The 27,128-nt window shown below is 33.9% G+C and overlaps 1 protein-coding gene across 1 annotated transcript in view; it reads right to left on the bottom strand.

Annotated features, from left to right (window-relative positions):
• Nucleotides 1–314: 314 nt before the first annotated feature.
• Nucleotides 315–27,128, bottom strand: part of LOC126889701 (spatacsin) — a 142,347-nt gene continuing 115,533 nt past the window's right edge. The window contains exon 12 of the mRNA XM_050658231.1: nucleotides 315–19,534. Within this exon, the coding sequence (XP_050514188.1) occupies nucleotides 19,177–19,534 (358 nt within the window). The 3' untranslated portion in view covers nucleotides 315–19,176. The remainder of the gene's footprint in view (nucleotides 19,535–27,128) is intronic.

Raw genomic sequence — 27,128 nt, forward strand, 5'->3', positions numbered from 1 at the left:
CTTCGTTTCTTATAGAATCAATGATCAGAATCAAAATTCATTTCAACGAATTTTGTCGTTCACCGTCCACATTTCATTGCCGTAGAGGGTACCAGCTCTTATACACTTTTAAATATTTAAATTTTTGTTTTCAGGCTTTTCTTAATTAAACTCTTATTTCTTAATAAAATAAGGGCATAGTAAAATGTTGTTGCTTATTCTCATTCATTACCCTGCTATTTATTTCTGCTTCTATATTTCCTTGTTCATTTAGGTGTAGTTTTTCACCTTCCGACGCTGTAGATGTTAAAAAGAATAGAAAATGAAAACTAAAATTGAAATTTCTAATATATATTTAATATTCAGTATAAAATATCACAGAAATGTATCTTGTAACATTTTTAAAAATACTCTACAGTGATGAGCGCTCTAATAACCGGCAAAATAACGCAAAAGATGGAAAACATATTAAGTTGTGAGATAAAAAAGATGAAACTAGTAAAGGTGGGAAATTTAGCGATAGAAACCTATAAATTTTCATTGTATTGATTGTTTCCCACCTTTAAACGTATCGGACTAGTTTGGCAACTACCACTGTGGCAGTGATAGTTTTAGTTGACATACTCCTCTGATACGTCTAAAAGTGAGAAACAATCAATTTAATGTAAATTTATAGGTTTTATTGCTAAATTTCCCACCTCTACTAGTTCCATCTCTTTCTATCTCCCAAGTTAATGTTTTCCATCATTTTCGTTATTTTGCCGGTTATTAGCGCGCTCATCACTGTATATGAGGAAGTTAGAATAAAAAATTAAAGTATGCACAATGTGAGATTTGCTATTTGTTTCATGCATTCAGAAACCAATAGTCTAAAAGTTAGTTTTAATGTTAATGTTTAATGTCAAAGGCACTTGATACCGCTATTATGCGAAGATTTACTCCAGCTTCTGTTTGGATTCTCTCATCTGTTTAATATCACACGCCTTATATCAGTGTCAAATAGTCTTAGTTTAAAAAAGCGAAAATTTACCGTTTTTTGATCTTCATTTGTTTGTAACTATGTATATCATTAAAATCGGATACAGGAAACATAAAGGTTATTAATATAGATGTCCATACTATTCAAAAAATTTGGTTTCGGTCTGGAGGGGGATGTGTCACGAGGAAAATCTTATTTCTCTGGACTATCTACACTTCCTATAAAATCTACTTAATTTCGCTAATAGGCTATTGATTATGTATTTTAGAAAGGAACTACAACGTTAACGGGGTTTTATTGTATCATATAGTCAATGGACCTCTAAATATGAAAAAACCGCGGAGTGCTACCATTTAAAGGGGTGCGTTTTTAAGAAAGGGGTGAATTAGTCTAGGCACAGGGTGAATTAGGGTGAGTTCTATGCACTTTTGGTGCAAACACGTCTACAGAAAAATTGTTCCAGGGTAAATTTACTATCAAAGTATCACATTTTAAAGTCAAAAATATTTTTTTTTACAAAAATATATTCAAAAGCAAAGCAAGAAAAAAACACGAAAGATAGCAATTTTGTTTTTTGCCCCATAACTTTTTCCACGGAGATAGGTATAGGCATTGCTTCACAGAAAAACTTCCATCGTTTCTCTTTCAAATGACGTATGGTAAAAGTCTCTATGATTTAAAGTTTTCAAAATATGATTTTTCAAAGTTCACCACTCAGAGCGATTTTCTATCGTAGAATGCTCTATAACTATTTTTAAGCAAGATATGGTTTTCCAAGGTTTTATACTTTTAATGATTTTTGATATATTTTACGATTATTTTTAAATTTCTCATTATAACTTTTTTTATTGTATATTTAGGTATATACATTGTGCAATAGAAAATAAAGCATATTTTGTTTACTTTAAAATGGTGTATTGCAAAAAATTTAAGGAATATTTGTAAACAAGATATGCTTTTTTAAAGTATGACATATACACATGCAATAGGCCCCACTAAGTTGGAACCATATGGAAAACTTTTTATTATTAATTTTATAAAAAAACTTATTCCTTATAAAATGCTCTGCATAGTCTAAAACCCAAGATGCAATCATCAGATATCAAATTTTGTCAATAGTATACGAGTTATGTTAAAAATATGAATTTCGCTCAAGAGCAAAGTACCTTTATATTTCACAATATCGAAAAGTGTTATTAAGAAAAGTTATTTGCAATCAAAAATTATCTTATAATATGCAGTTATTATCTTCTAATTGGAAAAAATAAAAAAATTCAAAATTTTTCTCAAATTACGGATACCCTTGGATATCCTACGGATATCTTGTTTAAAAATAGTCTAAGAATTTTTTGCAATACGCCATTTTGTAAAGAAAATACCCTTTTTTTATTTCACAATGTATATATCTAATTGTACCTACAAGAAAAAAGGCATAATGAAAAATTTTAAAAATAATCATAAAAAATATCAAAAATCATTAAAAGGATAAATCCTTGAAAAAGTATAACTTGCTTAAAAATAGTCGTACAACCTTATACAATAGACCGTTTTACAGGTAATTGATTTCTCTTCCTACTAAATGTAACATTGCGTATACCTATAAATGCGTAGAAAAAAGTTACAGAACAATGTTTGCGAAATAATGGGGAAAATGGCCCAAAAATCCTGTGAGCGGCGAAGTTTGAAAAATCCAGTTTCGGAAACTGTAAATCCTAGAGACTTCTACCAAATGTCATTTTAAAGAGAAAGGACGGAAGTTATTCTTCGCTGAACCAATGCCTATACTATACCTATATCTCTGTGGAAAAAAGTTATTGGGGAAAAAACAAAATTGCTTTCTTTCGTGTTTTTTTCTTGCTTTTCTTTTGAGTATATTTTTGTAAACAAAAAATATTTTGGAAATTAAAATGCGATATTCCGATAGTAGATTTAACCTGGAACAACTTTCCTGTAGACGTGTTTGTACCAAAAGTGCATAGAACTCACACTAATTCATCCTGTGCCTAGGGACTAATTCACCCCTTTCTCAAAAACACACCCATTTAAATGGTAGCACGCAGCGGTTTTTTCAAATTTAGAGATCTATTGACCATATGAGATAATAAAATCCCGTTAACGTTGTAGTTCCTTTTAGCTCTCTTATTTTGAACATAATCAATAGCCTATAATCTCAGGATCTCCCTGAATCTATCAAGACGATATCTACATCCTCGTCTTCTTTGTAATCTTATTACATTTTGTACGTCGCATTTGTGCCTTTTTGTTCTCTTGCAATAAATCTTAATTAATCTTACTGTAATTCAAATTTCTATCGTTTTAAAAGATTTTCGGTTGACGTTATTTCAAATGAATGCAATGATTGATTTAATGAATTCAAATACTTTCTATTGTAACTCTCTCATATAAATGCATAAATTTAATACAAATTTTAAAGAAAATTTATTACATTAAACATATCACATAATTTGTAAAGCTAACAATTGAACTCTTTGTTTTATCATTTATTCGTAGTTCGGTTTCATATTTATAATCAAGTGACAAGAAATTGTGTAAAATTATGTACACTGTGTCTTAACAGGTTGGAACCATGAACAAATTTTATATTTTTTGAAAAACCTCGTATACGAGTAACATAATTTGAAGACCTATAATTCTTTGGGTTTTTGTCCTTTTAGAACTTTTTATGAAGAATAACTTTTTTCCTAAAATTAATAATAAAAAATTGTCCATATGGTTTCAACTTACTTGGACATATTGTATAGGAGCAGGTACGACACCGGTTGGGACATCCCACCACTTCACTCCACGTTACAAATCTTCTATAAAAATCTATTGAATGACAGTGAACACAACCCCCCTCTCCACCCCCTGGAGGTGGGGTGGGGTGTAACTTTAAAATCTTAAAGGAACTTAATGCATATACAGAGTGTCCCACAAGTAGTGGAACGGTCGAATATGTCGCGAAATAAACATCGGATCGAAAAACAGAAAGATCGTTTTCAATGATTTTCAAAAATCTATTGAATGACAGTGAACACAACCCCCCTCTCCACCCCTGGAGGTGGGGTAGGGTGTAACTTTAAAATCTTAAATGAAAACTTCCAGTTTTTATTGCAGATTTGCATTCCTTAGGTAAAAGTAAGCAACTTTTATTCGAGATATTTTTTCGAATTGTGAACAGATGGCGCTATAATCGGAAAAAACGATTTGTCGTGATACCATTGGTAAATTATAGAAATGGTCTAATATCTCGAGAAATGCACTTCGAAATGAAAAAGCAAAAAATACGTGTTTAATATTTTTCAAAAAACTATCGAATACCACCAAACATGATCCCCTACCCGCTACCCCATTTCCTGGAGGTGGGGTGGGGAGTAACTTTAAAATATTAAATAGGTACCCTCATTATTTATTGCAGATTTGAATTCCCCATAAAAAAGTAAGTAACATTTGTTCGAAACATTTTTTAGATTTGTTAATAGATGGCGCTATAATCGGAAAAATACGATTTATTAGCGCCATCTATCAACAATTCTAAAAAATGTTTCGAACAAATGTTACTTATTCTTTCATGTGGAATCCAAAACTGCAATAAAGAATGCCGGTTTCTATTTAAGATTTTAGAATTAGTTTCACCCCACCTCCAGGGCGGGGAGTGGTGAGGTCGTGTTTGGTGTCGTTCGATAGGGTTTTGAAAAATATTAAACACGTGCTTTTTGGTTTTTCATTTCGAAGTGTAGTTCTCAAGATATTAGACCGTTTCTATAATTTACCTATGTTATCACGATAAATCGTTTTTTCCGATTATGGCGCCATCTATCCACAACTCAAAAAAATATCCTGAATAAAAATTGCTTACTTTTATGTAAGCAATCCAAATCTGCAATAAAAGCCGGGGGTTTCCATTTAAGATTTTAAAATTACCCCCACCCCACATCCAGGGAGTGGAGTGGGAGATCGTGTTTGATGTCATTCGATAGATTTTTGAAAATTATTGAACACGTATTGTTCAGTTTTTCGATACGATGTTTATTTCGTGAAATATTCAACCGTTCCGCTACTTTTGGGACACCCTAAATAAGCTATTATTTATGATGGCTTTTATGTAGTTTGAGTTTATCATTTTTATGCCTGGGTTGGTGGCGGTGACTGTTCCAACCAATGTTTTACCTGATTAAAAAGTTCTTTGATAGCAATATATTTTAACCACACTAATGTATCCACCCCAACGAAACTGTCAACACTGATGGAATGGCCCCGTCCCATTCCAACAGTGAAGCGAGATAGGCGCCAACATACAAGAGAGAGGTTCTAGAGAGACATGAGAGAGACAGAGAATTTGTCAGGTAAAATTTGCTACAACTACAACGTACCTGACTAGCACTGTCAATTTGTCTGTGTACGAAAGATGGCGATTATCTTCCCTCCTTTACCTGATTATCTTCTATCTCATCCTGGCACCATTAAATTTGCTTCATGGCGATTCCATCAGTGTTGACAGTTCATTGATTCACCCTCAAAACATATACTCATATATAACATATTATCACCATTTATTTTCACTTATTGCTAACTCCCTCAATGTGTCTACATTTTTTATAAGGCACAATTTTCAAAAATAAAATTCAAAACAATAGAAATACTACAAAAAAATATTCAGTCAAATTCAATTTTTGGAATAAAATCTAAATATAAAGATGACGCAAATTAAAATACACGGCACGTCATAGTTTCAGTTACATAATGTATAAACCGTACCAATAGGATTACCAATTTTAAATTAAACTTAATTAAAGTTGAGTCCATGAATCTTTACCCGTGTGTCATCATTTAAAGCATACGAAATTATTTTTCGAAAAGCATCGATGATAAGTCGGAAATTGAAATTTACTAAACGCAACAGCAAGTGACAACTCCGCCTGTGGTGACAAATGGGTGAATCGAGTAGCTCAGGAGTCACCACTGCCGGTCCTAAGCCCGGATAAAGGAGGAAGGTTGGGCAGTGGGCTGACAACCCACTCCCGGAAAAAAAACACACTGTTACGAAACCTGAACATTTGCCTCGGAATACAGGACGGAACTTTCGGAAACGACTCAAGCTACGAAACATGGACTATGCATTTGGAAACTGGAATGTGAGGACGCTAAATAGACCAGGAGCTCAAACCGCACTTTTGCAAGAACTAAAAAGATATAAGATCATGATTACTGCTCTTCAGGAGACAAGATGGCTGGGGAAAGGTGTCAGGGACACTAAAACGCACACAATTCTATATAGTGGGAAGGAACAAGGAAGCAAAGAATGTGGAGTCGCATTTGTGGTGGATAATGATTTTAAGTCAAAAATCATCGACTTCCAGGCAGTCAGTGAAAGGATATGTAAGTTGAGAATTCGCACCCACTTCTTCAACCTAACAATGATAAACATTCACTGTCCAACAGAAGATCAAGAGCAACATACAAAGGAAAGCTTTTACCAACAGCTGGAGATAGTATATGATAATGCGCCAAAAAATGACATCAAGATTATAATGGGTGATATGAATGCTAAAATAGGCAAGGAACCGCAGTTCTATGGCACAATAGGAAAACACTCTCTGCACAATGAAACAAGCGAGAATGGGGAGTTTTTGATAAATTTTGCCACCAGTAAAAACATGGTTATCAGTTCCACATGCTTCCCACATAAAGGCATACACAAAATGACATGGATTTCACCAGATGGAACCACAACCAATCAAATTGACCATGTGCTGATAGACAAAAGGGCAGCCAGTAGTATCTCCGATGTGAGAACACGACGAGGAGCATGCTGTGGATCAGACCATCTTTTAGTACAAACCAAATTTAGATGCAGAGTTAACAGCAAAAGAAACGAAAGACAACAAAGAACAAACAAACTGGACCTGGAAAAACTGAAGATTCAGGAATGTAAAAGAGAAGTTTGAACAAGAAGTCGCAAATGAGTTAAGGACGCTAGAACTGCACTCCATAGAGGGCAAATGGACTAATATCAAAACAGCAGTACTGACAGCAGCAGCGTCCACCCTGGGAAACAAGAAAAAGGAGAGAAGAGCAGCATGGTTTGATGACGAGTGCAGACAAGCAATCGAGGAAAGAAATGAAGCACACAAAATGTACATAACAAGAAGAACACGGGAAAGACGAACATTATTTGAAGTCGCAAGACGGAAAGCAGACAAGACATGTAGAAATAAAAAGAGAGCCTATGAAAATGGACAAATAGAAAAAATGGAAGAACATTTCAAAAACAACGAAATTAGAGGGGCTTACGAATACCTAAAAAAGATAAAAAGTGGGTATAAACCTCAAACAAGTCTATGTAAAGATGAAAGTGGACAAATAATCAGTGACCAACAGAAAGTCACAGAAACCTGGAAGCATTATTTTCAGACACTACTTGGAACTCAAGTAGACATGGAAGATGAAATGGGCATGATCTACGTAGAAGAGAATGGAGTAGAAGCTCCAACCATAGAGGAAGTTTTCGAAGCCATTAAGGCCCAGAAAAACAATAAAGCTCCGGGAGTTGATGAAATACCAGCAGAACTATATAAGGTAGGTGGCGACCACCTAGCAAGTCACATCCACGCGCTCATCAGAGACGTATGGCAAGAAGAGAAAATCCCAGACGACTGGAAGAAAAGTATAGTATGCCCGATCTATAAAAAAGGAGACAAACTCCAGTGCAAAACATACCGTGGAATCTCTCTACTATGTACAGCATATAAAGTCCTCACGTATATTATAAACCAGCGGCTCCAACCACTAGCAGAAAATATTATTGGAGAGTATCAGACGGGCTTCCGACGGGGAAGATCGACACTGGATCAAATATTCACAGTAAAACAGATCTTGAGCAAAGCATGGGAACACGATATTGATGTTCACAACGTGTTTGTAGACTTCAAACAGGCATACGACTCAGTCAAAAGGAACAAACTATACTATATATTGGCTGAATTGGCAATACCACACAAGTTAATAAGACTCATTAAAGCCACAATGGATGAAACTCAGGCATGTGTACGAATACAAAACCACCCGACAGACTTTTTTAACATTTCGCAGGGACTAAAACAGGGAGATGGGCTGGCCCTAACATTGTTTAACCTGGCACTGGAGTATGCGGTTAGGCAAATGCAAACTGGACGAGGAAATCTACTGACCAAACGAACGGTTCAACTGGCCGCTTATGCTGATGATATTAATATTATGAGTAGAACATCAACAGGAGCACAGGAAACATATGCAGAGTTAAAAACACAAACAAAAATGCTAGGTCTGGAAATTAACACAGAAAAAACAAAAATAATGACTCAGACGAGAAGAAATATAGTCCCAGAAAACATTATACATGAAGATGACATTGAAACGGTTGAAAAGTTTACATACCTGGGAGTAGAAATATATGCCGACGGATCAGAAGATGGAGAAATAAGGAAGAGAATAACGCAGGCAAACAGAGCTTATTTTGCCCTCTCCCATATATTTCGGTCAAAAAGTGTCCACCGAAATACAAAGATGAGAATCTATAAAACCTTAATTCGACCAATAACATGCTATGGCAGTGAAGTCTGGGTGCTGAAAGAAACATCCAAAAACAAACTCGACACATTCGAAAGGACAGTACTTAGGAGAATACTAGGACCTGTGAGGGAAAATGGAATCTTCAGAAGTCGATACAACAACGAGCTTTATCAACTTTATAAGGAAACGCCCCTGTCAGACTTCATTAGATTACAAAGATTGCAATGGGCCGGACATGTGATAAGAATGGGAGAGGATAGGCTACCAAAACGAGCACTGAATGCTAGAATGCAAGGAAAGAGACCGGTTGGGAAGCCACGAAAGCGCTGGGAAGACACAGTAAACAGCGACGCACAAGCCCTTTTAGGAGTTCGTGTATGGAGAAGAGCAGCCACAGACAGGCAAGGTTGGAGGCAAAAAATAAAGGAGGCCAAGGCTCAATTTGGGCTGTAGTGCCGTAGAAGAAGAAGAACAGCAAGTGACAGTAAGTGACTTGGTGTTGCGTTTAGTAAATTTCAATTTCCGACTTATCATCGACTTATTTCGTATGCTTTAAATGACACACGAATAAAGATTCATGAACTCAACTTTATTTTATAGTCATGTTGTGTCGTATACAGTTGTTATATTTGGCCTTATTACGGCAAGTTCACATGACAGGCGCTTAACACGCGTTGCCAAAATAAACGGAAAAATCTTGAACAACACAAGATTCACAGACAACACCGCTATTTTTGTAGACAGCGTAGAGGCACTGCAACGATTAGTAAATAGATTACATCAAGTCAGTATAAAATATGGACTACAAACGAACAAACGAAACGAATGGAAGGTAGAGAAATCAGGACACGCATTGAAATTGCAAGACAAGCATTTATAAAAATGAAAAAAAAAATGTTTGTTAATCGAGACCTTCTTCTGGGCCTGAGGATAAAGGCCAGGACACACATATCCGCACCGAGCCAGCAAGGCTGGCCATGCTGTCTCTGCTCGGTGCCGATGTGTGTCCCGGCCTTAAGATGCTAGGTGTTCTCGACTTTGTCGCATAGAATGGAAAGCTGGACACTAAAAGTGGATAATATAAAGAAGTTGGAAGCATTTGAGATGTGGTGCTATAGAAGGATTTTAAAAATACCATGGATCCAAAGAGTTACAAATGTAGAAGTGTTGAGAAGGCTACAAAAGGATTGCGAGGTGATAAAGAACATCAAAAGAAGAAAGCTGGAATATTTGGGCCACATTAGCAGAGGGGCGAAATATGAGATATTGAGGCTCATAATGCAGAGTAAAATTAAGGGTAAAATATCCATAGGAAGACGAAGAATTTCCTGGCTGAGGAACCTAAGAGAGTGGTATAGTTGCAGCTCAGTAGATCTTTTCAGAGCAGCCGCCAATAAGGTACGGATAGCTGTGATGATAGCCAACCTCCGATACAAGGAACGACAAGAAGATTTGTTCCCAGTCTACGAACTTGGGAATTTTGTCGCTTTATTTAAAGATTACAGAAAAAACATATTACATATTCTGCTCGTCAGTGAGGGCTATTACTAACTTGTTGGTATAATACCTATACTATTTTCGCATAAAAATGTAAATGACAACGTGGCAAATAATATAGTAAACTATTTAATACATTTACAGCACGACCCAATTCACTTTGCATTTGACATTTAGGGCCAGTATTTCCAACCTCACTTAAGCCAAAGCTTACTTTAAGCCTTTGATTAAGCTTAGATGCCTGTATTTCCACTTCAATTTGAGGCTTAAGCCTAGGCTTAAACCAAATAATTTTAAGCTCGCGTAGGAGTTGGTTTAAGCCTTTGCTTAAAATTTGTTTTCTGTTTTTTGAGGTTATTTCTATAGATTATTAATTAGAGAGTTATTTTGAAAACCAACTTTTGAGTAATAACGTTATTATTAGATTATTAAATAATCTATTAATCTATTAATTTATTAATCGTAATAACGATTATTAAAATTCTTACTACTTTTGGAAGGTGTAGGCACATGAAAATTATTTATTTCTACAATGGGTCTATTGAATAAAAAGAAGTATTTGCTTTTACTTACAAATATTTAAGTATTTACTTAATATTAATTGAATAAAGTCATTTCTTTATTGCTTTATTTAATAACTATTAAGTAAATACTTAAATACGAGGAAGTAAAAGCAAATACTTCTTTTTGTTCAATAGACCCAATGCTTGGTAGGTATATTTATTTTACAAAAATAAACTTACATTCGAATTTGACATTTTAAGGAATATATCCAATAAACAAAATTACAAAGACGGATCTATTGCTTATGCAAAATAACAATAACAATATAACCAGAGAAAATATCGGCAATAAAATAAACTAACAACACATGCACCATGTACACAAAATTAAGTGAAGTAAATGACATTGATACCGATGACAAGATACAATTAAACGTCAACAGTAGTGGTTTTTACCTCAGAACAGTTAGTTTTGGTATTTTGACGTATTCAGAGGTTCCAAACCAATTAACTTTACAGTTGAGCATCAGTTTAGTTAAGGAAATGATAGAAATACGGCACCCGGCTTAAGCTTCTCCTTAACTTTTGACACAGGCTTAGCTAAGCAAAAGCTTAAGTAGCTATTGAAATACCGGCCCTTAGATGTGCACTGGTGTTGACGTTCGGTTTTTGGTGGAGTGTACATGTGTACATTCGTTTCCTGTCTCGCTTATGAGTTCCACGGTATCCGTTCTCTTTTTGCGCATCTCAAATACAAAGTAAATTTGGTCGTGCTGTAAATACCAACATTTTTTCCAGGTTGAAGTGTCAAATGATCAAAGAGAAAAATGTTGTTTGTTTCACACTATACTCGGTAGTATAACTGCGAAGCGATAACACCGACGCAGTGGAACAACGCAGAAGTCGTCTTACCCCATAAGAAGGGAGATATCAGCGACCTTAGAAACTACCGACCCATTAGCTTGCTGTCACAAGTATATAAGCTATTCACAAGAGTTATTACCAACAGAGTAGGAAGAAAGTTGGATTTCTATCAGCCAAAAGAGCAAGCAGGTTTTAGAGCAGGACATGGCACGAATGATCATTTACAAGTAATTAAGAACTTAAGTTAGATTTATAGTTTGACGTAGCGTAGACGTAGACGCAACGGAGACGCACTGGAAAAGATCAACACCGAATTTTGTGTACTCGTGTTTATAAATGAACGCAAGCGCCTGACGGAACGTAAGAGAAACGTAACGGGAGGGAAGAGTTCACCAACTTTCATCTTTTACAGTGCGTTTCTTACGTCTGGCCAATCATAAGGAAGAATTTAGTTCTGTCACTCAAAGTGAACCCGCCTCCTCATCCCTTTTGTAAAAAGTTGTTTGTTAACATATTCGAATTTTGTTAATTAAATTATTATTTTTTAATACAATGGATGTTAAGTTATTAATTTAATAAAAATATATTATAGTGTAGTTTCAATATTTTAGATAAAAATAAGTTGTATATTAGCCTGTTAATTCGGGGTTATCCATACACATACGATAATTAAATCCAATGAACATTTTAAAGACCAGGAAATGAAACAACATAGTTGGAAATTCCACGGCACCAAGGAGCATACCTTCGTTTATTTCCTAATCCATTGTAACACACAAAACGGATAAATATTATAATAAATAATAGTATAAATAAATAAACACAAAGTTTATTGTTTACGGTTCGTATAATTGATAGGCTATGTTCTATGTTGTTGAATTAAGTCATTGTTTCTACTCATGCGCAAAAATTCCGCTACGTCGAATTATAAATTGACATTTTATTTTCTTACGTCTCCAGTCCGTTTCTTACGTCTCCGTTGCGTCTACGTCTACGCTACGTCAAACTATAAATCCAACTTTAATAGAAAAGAGTGTCGAATATAACAAGCCACTAGTCCTGATATTTGTTGACTACGAAAAAGCTTTTGACACCATAAGTCATCAAAAAATGCTAAAAGCCTTAACAGAGTGTCGTATTGGGACCGTGCAAGTTCGGCAAAGCGACCTCTATTTCTACGCTCTGTACTTTTATTCGCACTTTTAATTATATTGGCCAATTATATTAGTCCTGGTTGCTGGATAATTGTCAAGACCATAGTCCAAAAAAAATAATAAGAAGAAAAAATAAGATGCAGGTTATGTTTAGCAAACGTAAACAATTGTAAGTAGTAAATAAAATCAGTTATTAAAATGCAGTACTGCAAGCAAAATACAATTAATTAAATTTACCTTTATATAATAATTGCATATCATATCAATATTGTGGAGCAATATATAATTTTTCTGCGTCAATGACAGAAGGTATGAAATATACGTCAATTTGACAATTTCAATTGACAATATGAATTATTTAAGATAGATGCAATATTTCTCCGCGACTCGCGCACGGTCGTTTCTCGTTTCCCTTTCCAAGTACTTGCACACCGCGAATAGATCATCGCTATATAAACATGATTAAATACATCTATCAAAATGCGACAGCAAGCGTGAAACTGGCAGATAAAAAGGCCAACGCATTTAAAATAAAACGGGGAGTGCGACAGGGAGACACAATTTCGCCAAAATTGTTTACAACATTATTAGAGCATATGTTTAAGAACGCAAATCTGAGTGAAAAAGGAATTAAAATCAACGGAGAAATACTTAGTCATTTAAGATTCGCTGACGATATTGTTCTTTTTGCCGACAGCATCGATGATGCAATATCGCAACTGGAGAATCTATACCTAGCCTCCTTACAAGTTGGATTAAAAATCAACCATACAAAAACACAAATCATGACAAATCTTGTGTTAAGCGAAAAGATTTCAGTAAATGGCATGCCTATTGAAGAAACCACCTCTTATAAGTACTTAGGACATGAGATACGCATAGCAAGAGATAATCAACGTGCCAACTAAGCCGCCGCAAAGGACTCATTTGGGAGACATTCGGCAAGCTGAGCTATGTCCTTAAGTCAGAACTGCCATGTGTCTCAAAAGAAAAAACTTTGATCAGTGTGTGTTGCCAGTACTTACCTATGGTGCAGAAACTTTAACAATAACCAAGAAAGTAAGAAATAAAATTTGTGTTACCCAAAGAGTCATCGAATTACGAACAGGGAGATAAGACGGAGAACAGGAGTGACGGATGCCATAGAAAGAATTTATGACCCTAAAGAGGAACTGGGCTGGACACATAGCTAGAATGTCGGATAACAGATGGACACAGCGAATGATACACTGGAGACCAAGACAAGAAGCATATCGAAGTAGAGGTCGTCCGCCCACCAAATGGTCTGATGATATAAAACGGATCGACAAAAACTGGATGCAAACAGCACAAAACAGAAATGCATGGAAAAGACTGAGGGAGACCTATATCCAGCTGTGGATAGATCCGGTTTGAATGATGATGATGATGATACTCGGTAGAGAGTACACAATGATAGTGGTTCAGACGGGTAAATTACCGATGCGTTGGTAGAATATTTTCCTGGCATCGCCCGATGGTATGTTTATACCCAGGTAAACAGTTTACTTGAATCGTTATCGATACTCACTTCATCTTTCCTGGTTAGAGGTCGCTCAAATCATACTCCGGTATAATATTTAAATATATTTACCGACCAGTCGGTGCGTTTTGATTAAATTCATGTTTCTTGCAAAGCCTCTTTAACAACGGGTAAACCTAGAAACACGTATCGAGGGATGGCAAGAGACTCTAATTTAGTCAAAATGAAACCGTCTATTTTTATTTAGAAAAATATAACGTGCCATGATTCATTATTCGCATTCAGTACATCTTACAATTTTAATAAACTATGACATTATCAAAAATACAATATACATTTCGTAACACGCTGTAAACTTTCGATAAATATTAACGCAAAAATCATAAAATATACTTAACATAATGGAAAACTTATGGTAAAATTGATTAAAATATACGTTTATTATAATAAAATATATCTCACTTTGGTTTTTCTAAATTAAGAAGTCCTATCTTCCGTTAAAAAATCTTAAAGCTCGTTACAATTGCAGGAAATTTGAGATTATCTGTATTTCATAAAGTAGTTTATGAATCAAATATTTCGTGCATTTTTGATCATCTTCATCGTTTACAACAAATGGAGGTTTAGGACAGGGAGGAGTACTTACCCCAACAATATTCCTAATATTTATGAACGAAATTATAAAAAAAATGTACAACAAGGAGTAAAAAGCTGAATGTAGGATACATAAATTTGCAGAGAGTAGAAATATCGAAAGGAGTATTTGCTGAAGATTTGTTGTTAATGGCAAAACTGAAAAGGACTTTGAAGAATAATTTGAAAATATGGAAAGAAGTACTGACTCACCTAAAACGGAATAAAGTTAAATATTAACAAAACAAAAGTTATTCAGGTAGGAGAATCAAGAGAAGAACTTAATATAGAAGTTAAAGGAACAAAAATAGAGCAAGTTTAAACTTTTACATACTTAGGAGTAATAGTAGAAACAGGATCTCTTGAAGAAGAAATCAGCAGCAGAATAGAGAAAGCGCTACAACTGTATCCACGGGCGCCCATATAAAAATTTTCAGGGGGAGGCCAGACGTGAAGATGTTGCACATTATATTTTGTATACTTTGGATAACCATATATAGTTAATAGCACCCGAAAAGCTAGGGGGGGGCACGGCAGTCCCCTGCCCATGGGTATGGGCGCCCATGACTATCATACAACGAACAAGAAATTTATATACAGAAAAAAAATAACACGGAATACAAAAATGAAAGTTTTCAAAGCGGTTTATTGTCTGTTCTGATTTTTGGCAGCGAATCATAGATACTAACGGAACGTCAAAAGAGCAAGATACCCACCTATAGAGATTAAGTTTTTAAGAAGAGTTAAAGGTGCTACCAAAATGGATAGAACAAGGAACGCAGATATGAGGAACGAACTGAAAATACAATCCGCGTTGGAGTTTATAGAACAGAGACAGCTGAGTTGGTGTCCATTTACACCGGATAAAAGATATCATACCAGTGAGAAGAGTGTGGAAAGTAATAACTAGGTAATAATAGACTAGGAGCCGGTATAGGTGAAATTTCATTTCAATCATTTTAGTCACGATAAGACTCTTTAACTTAAATAGTAGAACCTAAAAGAAAACGTATGAACACTGTGCCGTCACATTTTAGTAGCACATGCGTCGACAGTGGCACATCAAACTTTCCACTTATGGACGGGATAGATAAATTAAAAGGTACCCTCCCTCACTCCCTGAATTCAATTTTTTTCATTTTTTTAAGTTCTATGTGATTAAATAATAAGCGTAATTTTAACTCACCACACCCTTCCCCTTTACCCCACCATCAAAAACTTCATTTTTCGTTTTATTTTTTTTTAGATGGGATGCAATCAGTGGCGGTTGCTTCATAAGTGCACATGTGCACGTGCACCCCCATAATTATTTTCATGCAAACATTTATATCAAAAATTATTTATCATTCTCTACCCTAAATGATATTTTTATCTAGCTATACAGTAATAGAAATCAGAAATCACAGATTCGAGCAGTTATTTAATTATTTCTATTCTATTTCGACATAAGATAACCTCACGGGCACGAGATATTAGGCACAACCCCTCGTTCACAGCTCTTACAGCAATAGATTCTAATGGGCCCAAATCCCACCCACCACACGTCTCGCTCGGTCCCACTGCCCCGCGGCAGCCCACAAGTTAGGTTAGACTCATGTGCACAAATTTGTTGTGATCCTATTGCGATTTCTCCTGTAGGGAACTTTGTTGTTGTTTATTTGGGTTTATATGACTGCGGACACTAAATCCATTCGCCAATTTTACTATTTTTTATTTTATTAGTCATTTTTTCGTATCTTATCCTAAAACTAATACTAATATTAATCTCTAATAATAGGGAACTTTAAATTTTGCTGCGATACTTTTAAAGTTCACAATAATATTAAGAATGGAGGAATTTGTGAATGTTAGCGTGGAATTTTTAAAATCAATTAAATTTTCTTCATTATTTTTAAAAGAAAAATTAAAATTGTCTAAACCAAATTTGTTAATTACGAATGTACTAAAATAAAAAGGTCGGAATTATAAACGGTCATTTAAAATGGAGATTTGTGAAAAAACTGACTGATTGTGTAGGTGTGCTACTAACAATATTCTTTCCGCTTTCCGTGATTCCTACCTATTTGAAGATAATGAATCGGAATGGACAAAATAGAAGATCCGATTTTTAACTGAAAATAATTTGCAAGAAGATGTTTCTGAAATAATTTTAATTCTTCAAGTACATGTTACGATGCCAGTGTCAACTGCAGAAGCAGAACGATGTTTTTCTACATTGAAACGTATCAAAACTTCCCTTAGAATACTATGGGCCGGGATCTACTAACTGCACTGGCAATGTTGTCAATTAAAAAAAAATAATGATTCAAGTAATTCCAAATTTAAATGAACTGGTTATTGAAGACTTTATCTAAAAAAACAGGTGACTTGACTTTCATCACAAAACTTGCTTGTAACGTAAACACTAAATTATGATTTAAAGTCAATAAAATAGGTTATTTAGATATTGTAATTTTTTAATTATTTAATTAACTATTGTAAGATCTTTGGTTTTTACAATTTGACGACACTAAAAAATTTTTACCTAGGGAAATAGGGCTCAAGCGGAGGCCCACGGTGTTATCTATTTTTATATCTTAATTATGTGTGCACCCCCAATAATTTACATCAGGCGCCGCCACTGGATGCAATCAATTTTAAAATTTCAAAAAATGCATAGGCATAGTTGAGTCTTTTACAAAACGTGTCTATTTTTTTTATAGATCCGTATATTGAGTGTACATAACCTCAAAAAAATTTTTAATTATTTTTTTGGAAAAAAGAGTATAACTTTTCTTTGAGGTGTCTGGAGGTCTTATTTTTTGTCTACTTTGTGTATTTTACCAAACACTATGTTTTTAATTTTTTTCAGATTTTTCCGTAAGGTTCGCCACTTAAAACTGTTTTTTGTGGGGTTGTGGTGGGGGGTTTGAACGTGTTTCTCCCATTTTTAAATTTTCCAAAAGACTCGCTTCAATTTACATATAACCTATAAAAAACATTGATGTAATATCTATTTTGAAGTCGATAAACTAGGGAAAATCCCCAAAACCCCCCAAAAACAGTTTTTTGGATTTTTGAAGGTGGCGAACCTTACGGGAAAATCTAAAAAAAATAAGAGCACAGTGTTTCATAAAATACACAAAATAAAAAAAAATTAGACCTCCAGCCAGCTCCAAAATAAAAGTTATAGGCTTTTTTCCAAAAAAAAAAAAATTAAAAATTTGTTTTGAGGTTATGTACAGTACACTCAACCTACGGCTCTATAAAAAATAGACCTATTTTGTAAAAGCCTCAACTATGCCTGTGAATTTTTTTTTGAAATTTTAAAATTGATTGGATCCCACCTAAAAAAATAAAAACGAAAAATATAGATTTTGATGGTGGAGGAAAGGGGAAGGAGGTGGTGGGTTAAAATTACGCTGAGTCTTATTATTTAATCACATAGAACTTAAAAAAAATGAAAGAAGTTGAATTCTGGGAGTGAGGGAGGGTACCTTTTAATTTATTTATACCGTCCATAAGGGGAAAGTTTGATGCGCCACTGTCGACGCATGTGCTACTAAAAAGTGACGGCACAGTGTTCATACGATTTCTATTAGGTTCTACTATTTAAGTTATAGGGTCTTATCGTGCCTAAAATCAGCAAATTTCACCTATAGCGGCTCTTAGTCTATAACCCGTTTTTTTCTTCTGTATTTTCTAGATATCGATAAAAATATTGTCATTTGTGATATCATAGGTGCGTTCGCGGGTACAGTTGACAAATTGTCGCCGACAATTTCTAACCTCACTTAATATAAATAATACCGTTAATAGATAAATATACAAGAAATATTTACTTTTAATTAATATTAATAACTAATTATTAAATTATACTAGGTAAATATACCTTGTATATTTATCTATTAACGATATTATTTATATCATTTTAAAGTGCGCATGCGTTTTGCTGCTAATTTGTCGCCGACTAGTCGCCGACAGGCTCCCGCGAACGCACTTAATATTCATTCTTTGTAAATAATATTTGAAAAATTTCTAAATCTACCTAAACTTCATTAAATATAGATGGGTAGGAAATTTAAGTAAACGAAAGCCCGAGAATAGAGCAACGAGACGACTATTTGGATATCGAGGACAGGTAAAAGGAAAAGAGAAAATGCAAAAGTAAAATGACGAGATGACAATCAAAGCTGGCGGAATACATGGGATGACAACGTCAGAAATGTAAAGACTTTGGGAGCGTAAATATCCAGGTATTTAGTATTCGAGTTATTCGAACATAACTTATAACGACAATAACGGTGCAAAAAGTTATAAACATAAAAATTAATATTTTTTAAGTCTGCATTTTAGTAACTGCGTAAAAATATTAAAAGATATCAATATTTTTGTCAAATGTCAAATCGACCAATAAAATATTGAACACAATGATACACTATTATTAGTTACATCTCTAAAATAATTTTTCACTGCGGTACTTAGAAAGAATTAAGATCTTTAGAAGATTAGGACTTCTAACAATAAAAATTAGTATTAATTGTTGTAACCTCTTTTCCATACCGTATCCTTTAGATAAGCCAGCTGCCCACTCATTATCAAGTCCTCTACAATATCAGCAAAACTCAGCTCACTTGCGATTCTATACTTGGTGTGCACTGATGGAAGCTTATTTAAAATCGTTTTCATATTGTTGATTTCCTGACGACTGTTGGAGTTTGCCGACAGAAACTTCCTCGAAATGTCATTTACTAAGGACTCGGTCAGAGAGAGATGTTGCATAAATGACTGTAGGTAGTTGTTGTCGGTCTTTAAAACGCATTGGGCAAATAAAACGGAGCTCCAATCTGGTTCGTAGTTGTAAGCTTGCACGAGAATCAACGTTTGGTCAAAGCTACAAAAGTATGAAAAAACTTAAATTAATATAATACACTCACCGGCACAAAATTCCGCCACCCAAAATTTTTGATAAAGTTTGACAATTTATAACTTTATTATCTATACTCCGATTTTCAAGGTTCTAACACCAGTTTGTAGCTACATGTATTGATATCGTTTGGTATTTTTCCGGTAACAAAAATTCTGCTTGCATGGCATTATATGGGGATGAATGGAAGCGTTGTATTTTCTCCTAACTTTAAAACATTGTGTGGAAAAATGGAAGAGCTGATTTTGTTTCATAGTCCTGTCATATTATCCAGGAGGCATCACTAAAATTTTGTTATTTGAATTATCCGAATATCTCTTTTCTTGTAAGAGCTGTACCATTTTTTGTAAATAAAAACACTGACTCATAAAATAGAAGTTGGGTTGATAAGATTAGAATGGCCCGCATGCAGCCCAGATCTCAATCCTATTGAGTATTTATGGGATGAATTCAAAAAGCTATTCGCCGTCATCCTAGGCCTCCAGAAAATTTGGTACAGTTATTGCCCTGGTAGAGGAATATCGGGCTATTCGCCAGGCAAGGATAACACATCTTTACTAGATGCCTAACAGATTGCGAGCAGTCGTTGCTGCAAGAGGTGGACATACCCGCTATTGAATTGTTTTGTTTTTAATTTTGTTTTGTTTTGTTAATTTTAGTGCGTTTGATATTTTTAATTAAAAAAACCTTCAAAGCAGTGTTTTTATTTGCAGCTCTTACAAGAAAAGAGATATTCGGATAATTCAAAAAACAAAACGTTAGTGATACCTCCAGGATAATACAAAATTTAAAGTTAGGAGAAAATACAACGCTTCCCCCTACAATTCAACCCCTATAATGCCATCTAAGCAAAAAATTTTTATTACCGGAATAATAAAAAACTACATCAATACATGTACCTACAAACTGATGCAAGAATATTGAAAATCGAAGTACAAATAATAAAGTTATAGATTGCCAAACTTACTAAAAAATTTTGGGTGGCGGAATTTTGTGCCGGTGAGTGTATATCTATGGTCGAAGTCAAACAATAAGGCACGCATGCAATTTTTCCCTTGTTGCTATATTTTAAATTTAAAAACATACAGTATGTCCATGTAAGTTGTATCCATATGGAAAACTTTTTTTATTATTAATTTTACGAAAAAAAGGTATTCTTCATAAAAAGCTCTGCGTGGTCCAAAACCTAAGATTCAACCATCATACATAAAATTTTGTGAATATTATACGAGGTATGTCAAAAAGTTTGAATTTCACTGAAGAGTACAGTAGCTTTATTTTTCACAATATAGAAAATGGCTATAATGAAAAGTTGTTTGGAATTAAAAACTATATTCTAATATGCAATTACATCGTTCTAATTGAAAAAAAAAAATTGAAAAATTATGGATAACTAACATTATTTTCAGTTATTTCATTTCTGATAACTTTATTATTAATTTTACGAAAAAAAGTGATTCTTAATAAAAAGTTCTGCATGGTCTAAAACGTAAAATATAAACATCTTATATCAAATGATATCAATTTTATACGAGGTCTGTCAAAAAAGATAAATTTAGATCATAAGTAAAGTACCTTTATATTTCAGAATAATTCAATTAGAAGGATGTAATTACATACTGAAACATTGTTTTTAATTCTAAATAACTTTTCATAATAACGATTTTCGATATTGTGAAAAATAAAGGAATTTTACTCTTGAGCGAAATTCATATTTTCTGACATACCTATAAAATGGATAAAATTTGACATAAGATGGTTGTATTTTAGCTTTTAAACCATGCAGAATAGGGCTTCCAATCCCGCAGCCTGAGTTCAATCTCGGTATTTGCGGGACTACCAATTTTCAATCCCGCGGGATCTCGGTATTTGCGAGATCCCGCATATTAATAAGTAGTCATGTTTATATAAGGCAAATAAAACAATGAATTATTCAGTTGACTTCACATTTATTAAGTATTAGTATGAGATCAATCAAATTAAACCGTTTATTCTTCACAAAAAACAATAACAAATACTGAAAAACAAAAAATTTATCTTTATCAAAAAATACACCAAGATTTAAAAATCAACCAAAAACACATTTTCAACTGAAAGTTGACATAGTTTACTTTACTTATTTAGTTGCTATATTGCTTAGCTATAGATTACTATTATTTAGCTAAAGCATTTAACTGAAATTGTTTGCTGAAGGAAACATAAATATCTAAACTGTCGTCTGCCAAACTACTGCGTATTTTAGAGGCAATATAGCCAGTATAAGAAAATGCCCTTTCAGATTCCACACTCGTCGGCGGTATTCCTTTTAAGGGTTCATAATGTAAATGTAAGATATTTTCCCATTTACTTTTTTATGATGGACTCAAGTGTATTAGCTCGATATGGTGACGGGCAAAGTATGTACATTACATGGTGAAGAAAAAGTTACTCTAAATCCTGTTGCAATGTAAGATCAAGATCTGAACCCCATAACGGTACCCTACATTGACGTTCCTTACTTGATCAGCCTCTTCGTCATCATTGCTCTCAGGCTCTTGTCAGAGATTCTATCTTCAAAGCTATCTAATTCTGAAGCTAACGTTGAATGATTATCTTCCAGTTTCTTGATCATAAATTTGAGCGTAGCTTCAGTAGTAATGATATTGCCGTCTTGACGGCAAAGGAGTTCTACCGAAAGTTCTACCGGCTTCAAGATATTTTTTAAATTTACTAAAGCAACAAAATTCACAAAAATCACCGGGCGATTGCGCTGGCGAAAGGTCGAATGTACGTTTTTTCAGTCCCGCAAATCCCGCGGATCCCGCGCCTGTAATCCCGCATCATGCGGGATTGGAAAATGACGCGGGATCCCGCAATACCAAGATCTCGGTATTCCGGGATTGGAAGCCCTAATGCAGAACTTATTAAGAATCACTTTTTTCGTAAAATTAATAATAAAAGACTTAATAATAAAAGAAATATTGTTAGTTATCCATAATTTTTCAAAAAAAAAATTTCAATTAGAACGATGTAATTGCATATTAGAATATATTTTTAATGCCAAACAACTTTTCATAATAGCAATTTTCAATGTTGTGAAAAATAAAGCTACTTTACTCTTGAGTGAAATTCAAACTTTTTGACATACCTCGTATAATAATTATAAAATTTGATTTATGATGATTGAATCTTAGGTTTTGAACCATGCAGAACTTTTTATAAAGAATAACTTTCGTAAAATTAATAATAAAAAAGTTTTCCATATGGATACAACTTACAGGGACATACTGTATACAGGGTGATTGATTAGTGTGAGGAAGCTCAGTATATCTGTTATAGTAAAAATTACAAAAAAAAGTTATTGACAAAAATTGTAGGTAGCTTTAAACTCCACATTTTAAAATTAGCTACAATCTTACAGGGTGTTCCATAAGATGGTGGCAGACCAAACTTATGTTTTTTTAAATGAAACACCCTGTATTTTATTTTAAATTTGAAATCTGCTTCACTTCCACATCACAACAATGTAAAGTTTTATTATGTTATACCGGGTATTTAAAAAGTTATAACCAATATTACCTGAAAATCGTATCAAGTTTAACTCCCTGTATAATTAAAAAAGAGCAGAGGAACATTGATCTATTGCAACCATAGTTTTTTAATAATTGTTAAAAATTATAAAACATATTCATTTTCATAATATTCGTTAAATCAAATACAGGGTAAGTCAAAATGCAAGTACATTATTTTCTTGGTAATTTTAAATAGAACACCCTGTATTTTATATCACTATCGAAAAGTACTAATATCGTACTTCAAATTTTATGAAGTACTCCCTATACCTAAAGTTATCAGTTGTCTAGATATTTTTATTTTTCCATCAAAGTATTAATTTGGTAGATATTTTAACGTTTACCAATAATTATTGTGAGTTGGCCATGATTGATTTGTCAGAAACTGACAGTTTGACATTATTGTTTATTAATTCAGTATTGTGGTACACCGTAAATTAGCAACAATCATTATTTAGTAATTCAGTAATTAATTCAATTTAAATTAGCAATAATGAATTTTACTACTGATGAAATGGTAGATATGATCTAGATTTTGGGGGAATGCAATAAAAATTCATTACTATCAGCTAGAATTTATCAAGAACGATTTCCAGATAGGCGGCAATCTAGACAAGATACATTTGAAAAATTGAAAGGTCGATTTAACCGCACTGGTTCAGTGAATTATGAAAAACATGAACGAACAAAAACTAGTGTGACAGAGGAAAACGAAATGAGTGTGTTGATGGCAGTTACAGAAAACCCACACACAAGTATAAGGAGTATTTCCAATGAACAAGAACTTAGTTACTACTCTGTTCAAAACATTCTATCTAAAAACAAGATGCACCCTTATCATATTCAAAAGCACCAAGAATTAAATAATGATGATTTTCAGAAACGAATAGTATTTTGTGAATGGGCCTTAGAAAAAATTAATGAGCAGAGAGATTTTTTTGATTATGTCCTATTTGGTGATGAAGCTACATTCCATCGAAACGGTTCTGTCAATAGGCATAACTTTCACTACTATTCAACAAGTAATCCATACCACATAGTAACACATACTCAAACAAGATGGTCTCTAAATATGTGGGGAGGTATCGTCGGTAACCATGTATGTAGTAGGACCATATTTTTTTGAAGATAATTTAAATGGTGAGATTTATTTAGATTTTATCGTAAATCAGTTACCGATATTATTAGAAGAGGTTCCACTTAATATACGTCAACAAATGTGGTTTCTACATGACGGTGCTCCTGCGCACCACAACGAATTAGTACGTGGTGAACTTAATGATCAGTTTGGTGAAAGATGGATCGGAAGGGATGGACCAGTAAGGTGGCCCCAAGGTCACCAGAGTTCAATAAAATGGACTCATTTTTTTGGGGTTACGTTAAGAACGAAGTATATGAAATACCTGCAACAACAAGAGATGATATGAAAAATAGAATCCGAATTGTATTTCAAAATATTTCTTTACAAATGCTTAGTAATGTGTTCAAGTATGCATAGAGCTGGTCCGGTCCTGAACATGGTAACACAAACTGTGTTTACATTTCAGTCCCAAAAAATCATCTCTTTTTTCAAGTAGTTTATATCCAAATAAACTTGAAAATAAGCAAAAAGTAATAGTATATAGTGCAGTTACCTTACGGAATAAACCAGTGAGTTTTTATTATTTATTTATTCAAAACATTACAAAGCATACCGTTTGTAAGGTTAAGTGACGGCCGAAAGGCCAGTTCTCGGAACTAGTTCTGGTTCTGAAACTGGTTCATAATTACTAATGAGTATACCAAATGATACCAGATCCGACCTAACTAATTTGTCAACAATCATGACTGAAGATCATCAACAACCTCAAAACAAAACCTCATATTCAACTGTGCTTAACAATGCTTCTTCAATTCAATTTCCTTCAAAGCTGCAAGCAATTTTATTTAATTCGCTACCTGATACTAAAATAGAAGAGTACTTAATAGCACTTGGTGAAGTTGTTCATCCACGGAATATTTTATTTTCATCAAGGCTATCAAATAACAGAATATGTATTTATCTCTCCAGCGAATCCCTGGTGGAAAAATTTATGTCCGGTCCAGCAGAAATATCAATTAAAGGCGAAAATCTAAAAGCACGAAAATTGATAACTCCAAACGAAAGACTGTTACTATCGGGTGTTTGCCCTTCTATTCCACATATTCTAATAGAGAATGAGTTAACCAAATTCGGTCTTAGATTAATGTCACCTTTAACCTTCCTTAGAATCGGTAGTCAACTTCCAGAATTTCAACACGTCCTCAGTTTTAGAAGACAAACTTATATTCAACCACTTGCAGATATAGACCTTCCCTCTTCTTTCTTAATGACATATGATCAAACTTCGTATCGCATATATTTAAGTTTAGATAAACCTTCATGTTTTATATGTAAGAACACAGGTCACATTGCAGCAAATTGTTCAAATCATAATCAACAAAACGATGCCTCTCATATCCAACACCAACCGCAACAACCAATACAACAACAACCAATACAACAACAACCAATGCAACAACAACCAATACAACAACAACCAATACAACAACAACAACCAATACAACAACAACCACAAGAATCCCTTAAGTCTATTCCATCACCCCTAGAAATGGAACCAAATCATCCAGTCAGTAATTCTAATGCCGAACCTTCACTTAACCAACAAACAGATACTAATTTAATGCCCCCCGTATTAATTATGGAAACTAATTGTATATCTAAGGATCAGTCAACGACCAATAAGAGAACAATTTCGGAAATTAATACTACTCCATCTCCCACTGAAGAATTAAATAAAGAATTTAAAGTACCAACACAAACCAAAAAGAAACAAAAAAAGCAAACTGAATCTACCAGATCAATTCAGGAAATAATGATGCCAACAAAAACAGTATTTCACGATACGTCAAATAATTTTAATTTAACATATGAACAAACACTTGACTTTTTTGAAAATTATACTAGCTCGACTGATCCCATTAGTTTATTACAAACATACACAACGGATATACCCAACTTTATTTACATGTTAACAACAATTAAGCCATATTTTACAGAAAAAAGCATGAAAACCAAATGCACTAAATTAATAAACAAAATCGAAAAAATGCTAGACGATCCCGCTTATCAAGATAGTGATTGTTCGACAAATTCAGCTCCAGAAATAAACTAAAATCTTCGAACCGATACTGCAATGGAATGTTAACGGGTTTTATCCCCGTTTAGAAATGCTTAAACATTTATGTTCAATAATCTCACCATCAATAATATGTTTACAAGAAACAAACTTTAAAGGATATCATAGTTATGACATGAATAATTATTCTTGTTTCCATAAAAACCGAGACAACGCAAATATCGCTAGTGGAGGAGTTGTTACGTATGTTAACAAAAAATATGAATCAGAAGCATTAGTAATCAATAGTAATTTAGAAGTAGTAGGAGTATCAGTGTCCTTTCCACAAAAAATGAATATCTGTAATATTTATATTCCACCTGACTTACCTATCACAGAAGCAGATATTTCAGATGTATTAGATCAGATTCCCACTCCCAGAATAATCGTTGGTGATTTTAACAGCCATAATCCAATATGGGGATCTCTTGGAATAAATTCCAAGGGCAAAATTGATGATTTCGGAAAATAAATTAATAGATTTTAATTACATTGAAGATAATCCTCTTAATATAGCATTTACCATGGAAGAGCTTAATCACTCTTTAAGTACCAGCAAAAAATCGGCGCCAGGACCAGACGATATTCCTGTTAGTTTCTTACAAAATCTACCAGATAATGGAAAACAATATCTTCTTAACCTATACAACAGAATTTGGACTAATAATGAGTTTCCCACAAAATGGACGCAGGCGATAATAGTTCCATTACTAAAACCAAATAAACCACGAACTGATCCCGAATCCTATAGGCCAATTTCGCTTACCAACACAATGTGTAAAATCTTGGAAAAGATGGTGAATAATAGACTAA

The sequence above is a fragment of the Diabrotica virgifera genome, chromosome 8, assembly GCF_917563875.1.
Source record: "Diabrotica virgifera virgifera chromosome 8, PGI_DIABVI_V3a".
In the NCBI taxonomy this organism is placed as follows: Eukaryota; Metazoa; Arthropoda; class Insecta; order Coleoptera; family Chrysomelidae; genus Diabrotica; species Diabrotica virgifera.